The sequence below is a fragment of the Henckelia pumila genome, chromosome 4, assembly GCF_033568475.1.
Source record: "Henckelia pumila isolate YLH828 chromosome 4, ASM3356847v2, whole genome shotgun sequence".
Lineage (NCBI taxonomy): Eukaryota > Viridiplantae > Streptophyta > Magnoliopsida > Lamiales > Gesneriaceae > Henckelia > Henckelia pumila.
The window spans coordinates 225,514,480-225,529,526 of NC_133123.1; the positions used below are offsets into that span (position 1 = coordinate 225,514,480).

General features: G+C 37.1%; 2 protein-coding genes across 2 annotated transcripts; both read right to left on the reverse strand.

Moving 5' to 3' along the window:
• Positions 1-3,760: 3,760 nt before the first annotated feature.
• On the reverse strand, positions 3,761-10,054 carry LOC140863488 (general transcription and DNA repair factor IIH helicase subunit XPD). Its single transcript, XM_073266950.1, has 12 exons — positions 9,450-10,054; positions 8,652-8,932; positions 7,909-7,991; positions 7,409-7,812; positions 6,922-7,115; positions 6,604-6,784; positions 6,387-6,511; positions 5,840-5,929; positions 5,366-5,444; positions 5,198-5,274; positions 4,267-4,375; positions 3,761-4,080 (listed from the first exon to the last, which is right to left on the reverse strand). The coding sequence occupies exons 1-12, from the start codon at positions 9,981-9,983 to the stop codon at positions 3,955-3,957; spliced, it is 2,283 nt and encodes a 760-aa protein (XP_073123051.1). The 5' UTR covers positions 9,984-10,054; the 3' UTR covers positions 3,761-3,954.
• Positions 10,055-10,772: 718 nt separating this feature from the next.
• LOC140862828 (uncharacterized) lies at positions 10,773-11,141 on the reverse strand. Its single transcript, XM_073265869.1, has one exon. The coding sequence runs from the start codon at positions 11,139-11,141 to the stop codon at positions 10,773-10,775; it is 369 nt and encodes a 122-aa protein (XP_073121970.1).
• Positions 11,142-15,047: the final 3,906 nt, after the last annotated feature.

Genomic DNA, 15,047 nt, shown 5'->3' on the forward strand with positions numbered 1-15,047 from the left:
TCCCTACAAAGGTTGATGTTGAAATTCAAACCTTCTTGGAAAGAATCCATGGGGATATTTGTGAGCCTATACACTCACCATGCGGACCATTTCGCTATTTCATGATATTGATTGATGCGTCTACTAGATGGTCACATATGAGTTTGCTTTCAACTCGAAATATAGCATTTGCTATATTACTTGTGCAAATTATTAAATTACGAGCTCAATTCCCAGATTATTCAATCAAGAAAATTCGTCTTAATAATGCTGCTGAGTTTAAATCGCAGGCATTTGATGAATATTGTATGTCAATAGGGATTTCAGTTGAGCATTCAGTTGCCCATGTTCATACACAAAATGGCTTAGCAGATGCATTTATTAAACGTTTGCAGTTGATTGCTAAACCATTACTGATGAGAACGAAACTTTTATCTTCTGCGTGGGGCCATGCCATAATACATGTTGCATCATTGGTTCGCATAAGACCAACTAATTATCACCAGTACCCACCCTTACAACTTGCTTACGGTCGAGAACCTGATGTTTCTCACATTCGAGTATTTGGTTGTGCAGTTCAAGTCCCTCTCCCACCCACATAACGAACCAAAATGGGTTCACAACGTAGAATTGGGATTTATGTGGGATTTGATTCACCATCTATTATTAGATATTTGGAACCTTTGGCAGGTGGTCTTTTTACTGCGAGGTTTGCAGACTGCAACTTTGATGAGTCGGAGTTTCCAACTTTAGGGGTAGTAAAGTTGTATCCTGAAGAACAACGAAAAGTTAGCTGGAATAAGAAAACACTATCTCCTTATGATCCTCGAAATAATCAAAGTGAGCAAGAAGTTGAAAGAATCATTCACTTGCAAAGATTGCGAATCAATTGCCCGATGCTTTTGTCAATACAAAGAATGTGACAAAGTCACATATACATGCAGAGAATACCCCCGTAAAATTTGATGTCCCTGTAGGACAAACTAATATTCAACCTGCAAACGAATCTAAAATATGCCAGAAGCGTGGTCGACCAATTGGTTCAAAGGATATTGTACCTCGAAAAAGAAAGGTACAAGATAAAGAAAATTCAAAAGCTCCCGAAGAAGCAATTTCAGATGATATAGTAAGAGAAATCGATGAACCTGGCATAGGAAATATTTCTGAAGAATTGCAACTCAATGAAAATAATGAGATTTCAACAAATTACTTATCATCTCAAAAATTGTGGGATCGAAATGATACAATTATTGATAATCTCTTTGTCCTAAATGTGGCCCTTGACATTATGCATAATGGAGACATAGAACCACAATCGGTTAATGAATGTCAAAAAAGAAATGACTGGCCAAAATGAAAGGAGGTCATACAAGCTGAATTAGATACGCTAGAAAGACGTAAAGTGTTTGGACCCGTAGTTCGAACAACTGAAAATGTAATCCCAGTAGGATATTTTTGTAAGAAAGAGGAATGAAAATGGTGAAATTATAAGATACAAAGCTAGACTCGTAGCCCAGGGTTTCTCGCAGAGACCTGGAGTTGACTATGAGGAAACATATTCACCTGTGATAGATGCCACTACTTTTCGATTCCTGATCAGTTTAGCAGTATCAGAAAGTCTTGATATGCAACTCATGGATGTAGTAGTGACTGCTTATCTTTATGGTCACTTGATAGTGATATATATATATATATATATGAAAGTCCCTGAAGGAATCAAACTATTAGAAGCAAATAATACAACTCCCAAGACTATGTTATCAATAAAGCTGCACAAATCCTTGAATGGATTAAAGCAATCTGGACGCATTTGGTACAATTGTTTTAATGAATATTTTTTAAAAGAAGGGTACACAAATAATGTTATTTGTCCATGCGTATTTATAAAAAGGACAGATAAGGGTTTTGCAATTGTGGCGGTATATGTTGACGATCTAAATCTTATTGGCACTCCGGAAGAGCTTGCTAAAACTGACAATTATTTGAAAAGTCCTTGGACTACAAATTGAACAATTACAAGATGGGATATTTGTTCATCAATCATCATATGTAGAGAAGGTATTAAAGCGCTTTTATATGGATAAGGCACATCCATTAGCATCACCAATGATTGTTCGATCACTTGATTCTAACAAAGATCCTTTTCGACCACTTGAAGATGGAGAAAAAATAATAGGTCCAGAAGTACCATATTTAAGTGCGATTGGAGCATTGTCATATCTCGCAAATTATACTTGTCCTGATATAGCAATTTCTGTTAATCTTCTAGCGGGATATAGCTCATGTCCAACCCGAAGACATTGGAATGGTGTAAAACACATTTTTCGTTACCTTCGTGGTACAACTGATATGGGATTGTTTTATTCAACAAAATCAAAGTCTTCTTTAGTTGGATATGCAGATGCAGGGTATCTTTCCGATCCACATAAAGTTAAATCCCAGACAGATTATGTGTTTACACGAGGAGACACTGCTATATCATGGAGGTCAGTGAAACAATCCCTAACAACATCTTCAAATCACTCTGAGATTATGGCAATGCATGAAGCAAGTAGAGAATGTGTATGGTTGAGATCTATGACGCAACACATCCAAGAATCATGCGGGTTGCCAACAACCAAAGATAGCCCGACAGTTATATTCGAAGACAATACTGCATGCATTGCACAATTAAAAGAGGCTACATCAAAGGGGATAGAACAAAGCATATCTCACCAAAGTTCTTCTACACACACGAGCTTCAAGAAAATGGTGATATTGATGTCCATCAGATTTGTTCAAGTGATAATGTAGCTGACCTATTTACAAAGGCACTCCCGACATCAACTTTCAAAAAATTGGTGCATAAAATAGCGATGCATCAGTTAAAGGACCTTAGATGATTGAGATCAGGGGGGCATCTATTGTTGTACTATTTTTCCTTCGTTCAGGTTTTTTCCATTGGATTTTTCTGACAAGGTTTTAACGAGGCAGCACTCAAGCCCTCATATCTCTTTGTAATGATTTGTTAATTCAATAATCATCTAAGGGGGATTGTTATAAAAATTTGTTGTAAATGATCATTGAGATTATCTTTTATCATGTTATCTACTATTCAAATATGTAAATTCACTCTATAAATAGAAGCCTCCAATGATGAATAAAATATTCTTATTCATTCTCTCATCTCCATATTCTTTATAATTTTTAACATTTTTAAATTTAATTATATGAAAAGATTTTATTTCGGGATATTTTTATATTTTTCTCAATTAACCATTATAGATATGATAATTATTTTAGAAATAAAAAAAAATTTAAATATTATTAAAAATAACATCTATATGTAACATACAATATTAAATATTATATAATTTTATACACACGCAACGCATATTTGCGATTATGCTAGTATATATAATAGATTTATAATGTTTTGGTATTTTGATGTATATATATATATATATATATCGAAATTTCCAAATTTCATACCATTATTTCGATCTTGTTATCATACCATACCATACCAGAATCTCGGTATACCGAAAATTTCGATAAATTTGATATTTCGGTACGATAAACTCTATAATACTGAACATTTCGATATTTTTTCCCAACCTACCCGTCACACGTTTAATCCGGGATTAATCCCATGTTTTAGAATACGGGTCAGCGTGTTTTGAAAAATTCGTGGTGGCACTTCATCTATAAATTTATCTTGGGGAGGAAAGGGCGAGAGATTGATGAATTAATGTATTCTGTCAACAGCTCAGACCAAGTCAATTAGAAAAACTGCATAACCTCAAGATGTTTTTCCCTTGTGAAAATATTTGTACATTACATCTTGTCATAAAAAAAAAAAAAAAAAAAAAAAAAAGATACATGCTGGTTCAACTTATCAAACAAAGGACGTCGAAGAAGAGAAAATGTAGACATAATTTTAATGGAACCTGATTTGGATGTGCTGCAAAATTTCAGACTTGCTCCTCATGTATGTCATCTAAACATTCCCCCGACTCCGCCTCCATTGGAGAGCATTTTCTCCAAGTCTTCTTGTGACATAAGGGTTTTCTTACCAATTGCACCAGTCTTATCGTATGGCTGAGCCATCCTCTTCAAGAACTGCACGTCAAAAGAGATATACATGAAGTACCACGGTACAGTTAACAGCCAACAAGTATCCCAAACCTTAATAATACATCAAGGTCGGACCATTGCAGATATTGTGCATTTTGTCCTTCTGGGGGAAACTTGTGTCTTTCAAAACACTTTGGTAAATAAAGTACTGATAAAAAAAAAGTATCGTACCTCTCTTGCTATGTGAAGAGCCATATCAGTACTCAAGTTCAAGTGAGCATCCCGTAAATGGGAGAGAATCCAACCAGGTAGTTTTGAGCGCTTGTCGTGACGACTATATCTACATGCATGAACAATCAGTAAGCAACCATTAAATATCTACATAAATTAACCAGTGTTCTAAATGGCGGTCGAGGGCCGCCTACCGCCTAGGCACAGTCTAAGGCGGTCCCTGTAGGCGGTCTGAAGGCATCCGGCTGTTGAGGCGGGCAAGCAAGCGGTCGAGGCGGCGGAGGCGGGCAAGCAAGCGGTCGAGGCGGTCAATGATTTTAAAATTCCAATCAATTATCAAAGTCAAATAATTTTAAAAATCAGTCAAAGTCAATCAATTTTAAAACCCTTAAATATAATAAAAACACCTCTCACTCCTTTTGTATTTATTTTTGGTTTCAAATGTCCTCCACCATCAGCCACCACCTGCCTGAAACCGCCTCCATCTGCCCTCCGCCGCTGCCGCCATCTACCACCACCTTAATTGTCTTGTTAGTTTGTATTTATATATTTATTTGCACGTTGTCTAGATTGTATATATTGTATGGCACTTCTTTAGTCATAAAGATTATTTAATTACATATATTACACAAAAAAAATTGACTATTTGTAATTACAGTGCATGATTATACATAATTGCCTATTAAAAATAGCTAAAAAAATTCAATCGCCGAGGCGGCCGAGGCGGTAGGCGGTCAATGACCGCCCCGCCACCGCCTCCCGCCATTTACAACATTGAAATTAACAATCACATGATGAAACAAGTGTCATCAAGCTCTTTGCCAATAAAGTGACTTTCCCAAAACAATTATGATTAGACTGATGAAAAAATTCCAGGATCGCTCGTCATTGTTGCTAGCATTATTATTGAATCAGAAAAGAAGATGCACACCTTTTGTCTGCAAAGATCATCATACCATAATCTGCCTTGGATCGTATAACTCGGCCCACACATTGAGCAGCTTGTCTCTAAATAAGAATTCAACAAGTACCTCAGAAATACAATTTTACATTCTATAATTTTCTCAAATATAAAACAGGAGTTCCCGTCAAAAAGTACCAAAGCATCAAATGTTAAAAAATCGCCCTCTTTTATCTGGAAAGTTTCCCGCAAATACTCCAATCTCGCAAGCAATACTCTGCAAAGTGAAAACATGGCAAACATAACCTTGTAACTTACAGATAAAAGATAGATTGTTCATTGCGGAACAACTGACAACATCCAGATTCAAACGAACTTAACACACTGATGCAAAGCATAGATGGTACTTGGTAGAAGCAACATTGAGTTGCGAATAGTTTGCACTCAGCATGCTAAGGGAAAAATAGAAAGAATTGGATAATTTACACATATGTTATACGAATACATAAAAAATATTTGGCCGTACATACACCGTTGTTTGAAAGAATTGTATTGGTATATGTTTGCATGAACCTCAAGAGTATGGATAAGCTCAGTCATCAAATAGCGAAAGCTGCGAAACAAATATAAGCAAGATTGCTCCAATAAGTTAGCAGCAACAACATAACTAACCTGCTCAATGTGTATTGAAAAGGAACACCAAACATGATTACAAGTCTGCCATAATGCCTATCAAAGTCTATACCTTCAGCCACTTTTCCCCTGAAAATAAAACTTTGATCGCATTAAGAGAGAAACAGAACAGGGTGGAAATCACTCAGAGCATTGCTCAAAGAGCGAATTCACACAATTTAATGTTTTGATTCTGCTAAGGGTGGTAAACTGGCTAGTAAATAGCTTGATGACAATCAGATAATCTTGGGTAGCAAACTGCAGGAATTGTAAATGCAGATGAAAGTAGGATTCGTTTTCTGTTATATTATTATCAAAGACACGTTAGAATGGGCAGAAAGATTTTAGTATCTTTAGACCAATAACATCATGCTTTGGCGAATTAAATCACTTCTTGAAATACATTGTTTTTATCACAATCGTACTTTTATCCCCCATTCCTACCTGTCTCACCAGGAAAAACATTCATTTCTCCATGGAATGATAGTTGAACAACTACTCAACGCAAGCAGTGCAACTGGACTGTGAAAGCTGATGGAGAAGTTACCTGGCAACAGAGAAAAAAACAGCACCTCTCCCACAGTCACAAGCTCTTCGGTAATTGTCCAATGCCAATGTAGTTTCAACGACATCCTGAGTCTCAATGAACACAAGTTTATTCTGCATTATCTCCTGCAAATAATTCAAAATGCAATCAATTTCAAATTTTCAACTAACTTGAAAGAAACCACCAACTGTGAAGGATAACTTCTAGTAATGTGTACCTTCAGAATTCCAGATTCATGCCAACTATTAACAATCCCATCCATATAAGAGTAACTGACAAAGAAACACACAACTCCATCTGGAACAACAGATACCATCTCCAGTAAAAGTTTTCCATAATTTTTTTCCACCCCAGGGTCACTTCTCAAATCATATTTTGTGCTCACAGGAAGCTGATCACTGAAAAATAGGTTGATTGAAAACTGTGATACAGGGGAGATGCACATTTTCTTCTAGAGAGACAAAAATAACATGTCACTTAAGACATGAATTAATAGAAATATTGAGAAAAATAAAATATCTTATATATTATATACCTCCCACGTGTGAGGACCATCGGGCATATGCAATCCCTTGTCAAGGACATTGTAAAACTTCGACTAACCTTTGGATCAAAATTTAAAAGGCGAGGGTATAGATCAATGGGACTGAGTGTCCCAGATGTAATTACAACTGATTGAAATCTTTCAAATACAGGCTTTATGGCAAGAGACGCATCATGGCAACAGAGCTGCATGCCAAGAAAGGCATTAGTACAAAATTATGCATAAAATACCATCCAAGATATGATGGTAAAAATAAAGCAAAAGCTTGTAATCACAAAAATACTCTACATAAGAAAAGTAAATGCAAGTGAAAGGAAACTAATGGAAATAATCAACAAATGCGTGTGAGATTATAATAACCAATAGGTGGATTAGTATGGTAATCACATCAAATTTGCCATAGAAAACCAAATCCTTGAAATACAGCATACCGGAAATTTTATTTGTCAATATAAACATAAACAAAAGACATGCAGACCTGAAGTACAGGGTCGGGAATATGTGGCATTCTTTCATCAAATGGTTCGATAATAATAGAAAATCCTCGAGTGTAGGTCCCAACAAGCGTTGCCAAATCACAAATTGATTGGATATGTAAAAACTCATCTGTGTCTGTTATCTCCAATGTTAACAAAAGCGAGTGAAGCCGATCATAGCAAAACCTTAGCATTTTCTGGTCGATCCCAACTTGTGTATTGATAGAAGCAACAAATGTCACCGGTCCTTCCTTTTCTACATTTTCTGCCTCCAATCTCCCTTTGAAATATTGGACTAATCTGCGTAAAACAGATAAGAAATGCTCGGCACGCCTAATATTTCCAGGAACAGCTTCTTTTAGTATATCCTCAGGCAAGATTGGATTTGCGAACCAGGCATCAGAAACTGCAAAGAAACACAGATGATTTTCCTAGTGACACACATACAGAAATACTTGGCATGTAAATTTGAGGGGACAAATCACACATCAAATCCACATACTAGGAAGGTTCCCCCTTTGCGCCAAACCCTCGACAAGACGATTGTATTCTGCACGCAATCGACCAGCATCGGTGGCTTTTAACCTTCCTACCATGTCAAATAAAGTTAAGACAAAGGAATAAACAATTGAGTCTTTTAATTCAGTTCCTCTTCTTTTGTTTGAAAATACAAAACAGTAGTTGACAGCAATAATTTCAGCTATGGGTCTAGGAATCAGAAAAGAACCACTAAATAAAGTACTCCACCAAAACCACTAAGCAGACTAATGCATCAAAAAATAAGATTCAGTAGAATGAAGGTATATGAGCTTTGATGTTCTACATATTTACGTGATTTAGTATTAGGACTCACATGAGCAAACAATAGTGCTGACTGCTGATGCAGCCACTGATAAATCACTTGGATGATAAAGAATCAAACTAAAATAGCCTTAAACAAAACAATTATGACATATTATTCAAAATCTCTCCTTTTTTTTTAATCTCAAATAATGATTAATGGCCAATTATATTAACTTCTGCTGAACGTTTAGAGATGTATGCCTTCATTTGTCAATAATCATTTAAAGGCCAGTCACGAATTTCAAAATCATATAATCAAAACAAATTATGACAACATCCATGGGATAAAAAAAATAGAAAAAGGCACCTCTGTACTCTGTATGTCAAAGCCTCCCATCAGGTACAACCACCCAAAAGGAAATTAACAGAGACGAAAATTAACTTTCCAGAAAAATTACATACCTTTCAATCTCCTGAGACATCCTACTAATATTCCTGGTTGCCCCTTCAAGTGTCTGTCTCCTTACACTGACACTAAGAGCCTCAATGCACACATTGTCAATATTGTGGGCCTCATCAAATACCACAACAGACTCTCTCTGCATCTCCTTGGATATTATTCCTGCAACCTTGGGATCAAGGAGGTACTGGTAGCTATAAACCACCACATTTGCAGACCGCACCATGTAACGTGCTAAAAAGTACGGGCACCACCCTTTTTCTTTCCCGAACGCCCTCAAATCCTTGAAAAGGACAGAATGAACCACAACTCAAATTCTATTTTATAGTTTCCATAAACATACATCAAGAGACCATCCATGTCCATTTGCAACACAATAAACTCAGTAAAAAGACTTGTGCATCATTTTTCCACCAAATTCATGCAACAGAAAAGTGCAAGCACATATTTTGACTCTAGCAGAAAAACCAAAACGCTACTACTCAAACGAAACCCAACATCGAAAAATTTAGGACACATTCACTAAATCTTAAGAAGTAAACCCGAATTTAAAGATATTCACACACTCTGAGACAAAGGATAGTAAATTTGCTGCGTGGTATAAAAATTAAATAGTGAAACAAAAAACTAAATTCCATCTATGCTCTTTGAAAAATTTCAATTTAACCGAGTCTCGGGGAAAAAAATAGATGAAAAAGAAAAGCCTAACAAACACGATTATATGAATAGGCTGAATATTACATGCTCAAAAATTTAAAATTTAACTAATAAAAATGAAAACTTGTTTCACAAATCGGTACCTGTAGCGTATAAACCCCCGGAGGCAAAACCACATTAGAGGAAACCTTCTCATAGTTCTCATAAAACTCACAGGTCGGTATATTCCGATTCTCGATGGCCATTGCTCTCACCCAACTTGCCGTCAAGTTCCTACAAGCAGCATCCACCGAATCTCGATTCTCTGCGGACACCACATTCGGATTAACACACAAATTCTTCCTCGACGAAAGGCCTAGAGCAAGAATCCCTGCTGAAGGACCCAACATCTGAACCTGATACTTGTACAAGAATTTCAATTCTGCCAGGGTTTTCTCCATCTCGTGCACAGTGCGGGTGCAGTAAATGAGCTTAAGAGAACCCGAGGGCTTTGATAAAGAGTAGCTTGTGATCAGAGATAGGAGGGCGATGGTTTTGCCGGTTCCAGTAGGCATTTCCAGGAGGCAATGGCCTTTGGCATCGAGAACACGTTTGAGTTCGATCATGTATTCGTACTGTTCAGGGTATATGTTGTCGTAGGGGAAGTAGACCGTCACATCTTCGATTTGGAACTTCATTTCCAACGCCGGCAAATGGCGGAAAGAGGGGAAGGAAGAAGAAGAAGGTGCTATTACTTTAGCACCGCCGCAGGTGAATCGCCAGTTAAGCTCGAGGGTGGAGTTAAGTGGGCTCATTTATGCTCAGCATTTTAATGGGCCTGATAACTGGGCCGGGCGTATTTATGTTTTTGACACTCAAGCCCAACACTCTATTTAGGTGCTGGGTAATTCGACCCAATCTATACCCGCATTATTTAAGTTATGAAATTTTGTGATGCAAAACTTGAGAATGTCGCTTAAAAGTTGTTCTAAACGTTAATTTCATTTTTCACCTAGTATGGATAGATTTTTATTTTTTTTAAAAAAATACAAAAGAAAATTTAAATTGTACATTTTTCTATTTATGAATGAATATAATAATTACGTAATTTTTGGAAATTTATTTCATCGAAAATGATTGATTTTTTTATTAATTTTTTTTTTTTTTTACCAAAGTAGTAATATTAAACTGAGTCAATCAAAATTATACCCGAGATAAAAAAATAAAAAAAAAAAGGAAAGGAGTAGCTCGACCTTCTAAATCGGACATAGAACTTAACGCCCTAGCTAAAGCGTGAGCAACTTGGTTCGCTGATCGCCTAACAAAAATAAACAAACAAGATTGGAATTCTTCGGCGAGGAATTGACAATCTTCAACTAAAAGGCCCATGCCGGACGGATCAAACACTGGAAAATTTAGAGCATCCATGACAAGTTTTGCATCTGCTTCAAGCTGAATGTTTTGGTATTCCAATTCTTTTAACCAGCTTAAATTCTCTCGTATTCCCAGTCTTCCGCAAGAGAATGATTTTGTATCCCTGGAATGATTCCGTGAATAGCTCCTAAAACCGTCCTACGATGATCTCTGATAATGCACCCATATCCCATGCGAGGAGGATTGTGAAATAGCGTTGCATCGACGTTGCACTTGACAAAGGGAGGAGGAGGAGTTTTCCAAGGTATAATCTGTTGCTGGTTAAGATGGGGTGAGTGTTGAACCGTGCTATTATGAGCCACAAGCCATTGAGAATGGATATTCATAGCAGAAGAGAAAATAAAAGCAGCTGGTTTGCTCTTACCATTCCAAACTACATCATTTCGGTTTTGCCAAATACTCCACATTAGCAATGCAGCCATCTCAATGTCGAATGGATATCAAGTGGTTATGAGATTCTGCCACCATTCATAAAGGGATTTTACAGACCCAATATTGCTATCGATCGATGTAAGATGCCAAATGTGTAACGTCCGAAAATTTGTTACGTAAATCCGCATGCATAACTAGGGAATTTAATGATTTAAAAACAAGTTAAAAGGGTTTAAATGATTTTCATATGCTATTATGTGAAATATGTGATTTATATGCATGTTTTAAATTTTATTATATTATTTAACGATAAATTGCTGAAAAATCCCTAATGCAAACATGTTTTGCTCTGCACTCCCTAGACACTTTTTTGTACCACAATTTTGTGAATTTGTAACACATCTTATATGGTTTTGTACCACGTGATGTATGATGTTGTACCACATTTAAGACTAGGGAGCCCAAAGCAAAACATGTTTGTATTTGAGGATTTTTCAGCAAATTGCCCATTATTTAGCCCGTTATTATGAAATTTATGAATTTCTTTGAGAAATGTCATTTTGCAATCACGTAGAAGGAGCCGTGGAAGAATGAGATAGAAGTTTTTCATCCAAAAATTATGACTAGGATTTTTAAGATTCTTAAATAATTATTTTAAGATTTATTTTAAAGAAAATTATGGGCTTTTATATATATGTTTAAAAGCCCGTATTTCACATAATTAAGATTTTTTATGGGCTTTTAAGGTATTTTCAAAAGAAATCTATTTAATATTTCGAAAATTAGGAGTTTTTAATCTGATTATTTAATGGGCTTAATGATTTAAACTTAAGTTATTTAATTTTTAAAAGTCTAGCCCAATACACTACACAAATAAATAGCTTATTTTAGCCCCATTCCTTCTTTACCATTCTCATGCCTACAGCCGCCTCATATCAGATTCCCCAGCCTCCATTCACACACACTCTCACACACATTTTCACGTGAACTTTGAAGAAAACTTAGGTTTGACGCCCCGTTCGTCCCGGCCGATGATCTACGCGATGATATAGTATTTTCGAGCGTATATAAGGCACGTTCTAAATCCCTTCTTGCTCTCCATATAAATCATAATTGTAGTGACCCAACCCAGATCCACTATCTAATCAGAGTTAGAGCATAATTAAGCATGCAATTAAAATACGCTGCGGAAAATTTAAATAAAAGCTGGTCGGTGGAATACAACCGACTAAAAAAATTCGATATACAACCCAATCGAATAATCTTTAAAATAAAACCTACAACTAATATTGTTGTCTTCACTGATCGTCGTCTACTCCAAACCATTGGGCGCACTACCTGCACCTGTACCTTCCCTGTCGAATAGCTTTTGACACCCTCAGACTCTTGTCACAATTCTTGAAAACTCCGTCAATGAAGAACCGCATTCAGAAATTCCCAAACATTAAAGTTTGGTTCTCGCGGAGCTGAAAAACTGTTGCGCTACTCTACGAAGGTCGAACCTACTTGACTCTCAGGTTTCTCCACATTGAGACACCTTTTGTCCTCAAGGCGTATCTCTTCGAGATTCATCCACTGAGCTGACACTGGCAACTTTTGTGCATTGATCTTGTACTAACTGAACACGAGCAAATAGAACACAAACTCCTGCTTGCTCAAGATCATCATCCCAAGGAAAATCTTATACAAACGAAACCCACATCGAAACCTAATTGGTTCACGACATTCATCGAATCACTAACTAGATCCGACTAATTTACTAGTTCCAAAAGTTCTCGGTGTAGAATACCCATCCCAACACCGTCTTAATATAGCAAATCATGAATCTCTCCTCAAGAGAATTCAATTTCCACAAAGATTATACTTCAATGTAACTGCTTAACACAATTTCCAGGATGGTTATCCTTATCATGCTCCTCTGAAGCAAAACAAGCTTCCCAAGCAATATAGAAAACTCAAACCACATGTCTAGTAACGAATCATAGTCCACATTCTTTAGTATAACTTAACACTGTGTCATAATGAAACTCTCTACACCGTAATGCTAATCATCGCATCTCTGAAGAACTACATCGTCTCGACCACATGATACTTACCCATGAATTTCAATCAATAGGCTAGTCAAATCTCTCTACATGATTCAGTTAACTTTGGACATCCCCCTTATAGTTATACATACTTGCAATCACTATACACATATCAAGACTAAGGCAAGCTTCCACCAAAATGCTTGAATGGAACATTCCAAAGTACACCGGCATATGGAAATGCTTCATATCCCGTCTCGAAAACTCGACAGTTATTTGCACCTGGTATAACTCATCTCGGAGTCTTTGATGATACCATCATCGTTAATTTTATCCTTACGAGATCTGACCCACTAATCTTATAGAAAATTAGTCCCTACAGATTCAATCATTCATACTAACTCATGTCCCTGCTAAAATGCATCAGCCCTGACTGATTTGGAAAAGACTAAGATTTCGGACGAACACGTCATTTTCGGAACTAGCACAAGTCACTAGTTACCAAGTTACCCTGAGGAATACTCCATGCTTGAAGTAACTTGCTACACATCACACACCCGACTATTGTCCATTGCTGAAACGCAATAACCTTGACAATCAATTCGTACTGATGTGACTCACTAACTTAGGATGAACAAAGTTGTTTTATCGCGATCTTATGGAGTCTTCAATCCCAACGACAATCTTGTTGACTACTAATTCGATCATCGACTGATTCGATCATCTCAAAGGCATCGCACATCGCACACTGAAAGATTAGTGACAACAATCCTGCTAGACTCTGAAAAACCAAGTCTCAGCTATTTTATCATCCCACGATCAGACAACTGATGTTCACTCGCTAATGCCCATTAGAATCCACAATACTTGTTCCTACTGTCAAGTTATCACCTAAACTTGACCACACAAGTCAAATTGCAATCGTCCCCGATCAGCAGCAATTCAAATCCGTCTCTGGCAATCCTAGAGATTTCAGTTATACCCAAGTCACCAACTGCTCCGAGACTGTACCAAGTACTTATCTCCTAATTTCAATGTGTCAAAGTACTATCCCAAGTACTCCTCAATTCGCTATATCCAATCAACCCCAATTTGATTAGCTTGTCGACCACGTCAATCTATTGTGGCTTGCACTGGCCTGTCAGTAATAATAAAATAAGACAACCACTGATTATCTAAGACTACATGACTCGATCAATAACCTTGACCCAGTTGTCACAAGTCTAATTATTCCCAAACACTTGGAATAACAAGATTTATGCTGGAACCAATCATAGACTTTATTGAGATAGGTGATTCAACACACCTACCCTTGACACCATCAGGTAACAACTAAGAGTAGTTAATGGCACTCATCTTGCGCCACTTTTGAATTCCTAACCGCTGCATCGTTCACCCAAAGCGAACACTAAGGCAAACTAAACCCAAGAAAGCTTTCCACGATCTATCAACCTAGATCATTTCCATCTCATGGAAAAATTCTATGCTTAATCTCGAAAGACATCAGACGACACTCCGCGCAAACACTGGTAGAAATCCGGCTATCTTCTAGATCCACTAGTCTAGTAATATCTCATAGGTCAAAACCTACCTTCTTAGAAAATTCACTCGTCAAGGAAATCCCTCCAAGATTGATTCTGACAACAGGAAACCCAAACCAATATCTCTGACAAAAGCCAAACGATATCTAAACCACTGATACCAAACTAGGTATCTATCACCAAGGTCATACCCTGTCATGACTTTTACCAATTCCTAGACTGAGTAGCCTTCCCACTGCCACCTCCTGAAGTGCAAAGGCTTCCAGGTACACCGGCATAGGGTCGCGCCTCCTCATGTCTACTCCTGGTAATATTTCACAACTCTTGGTATATACTCGACCTGGTTTCTTGATGAAAACCCATAATCATAAGGCCACAACCTAAGAAG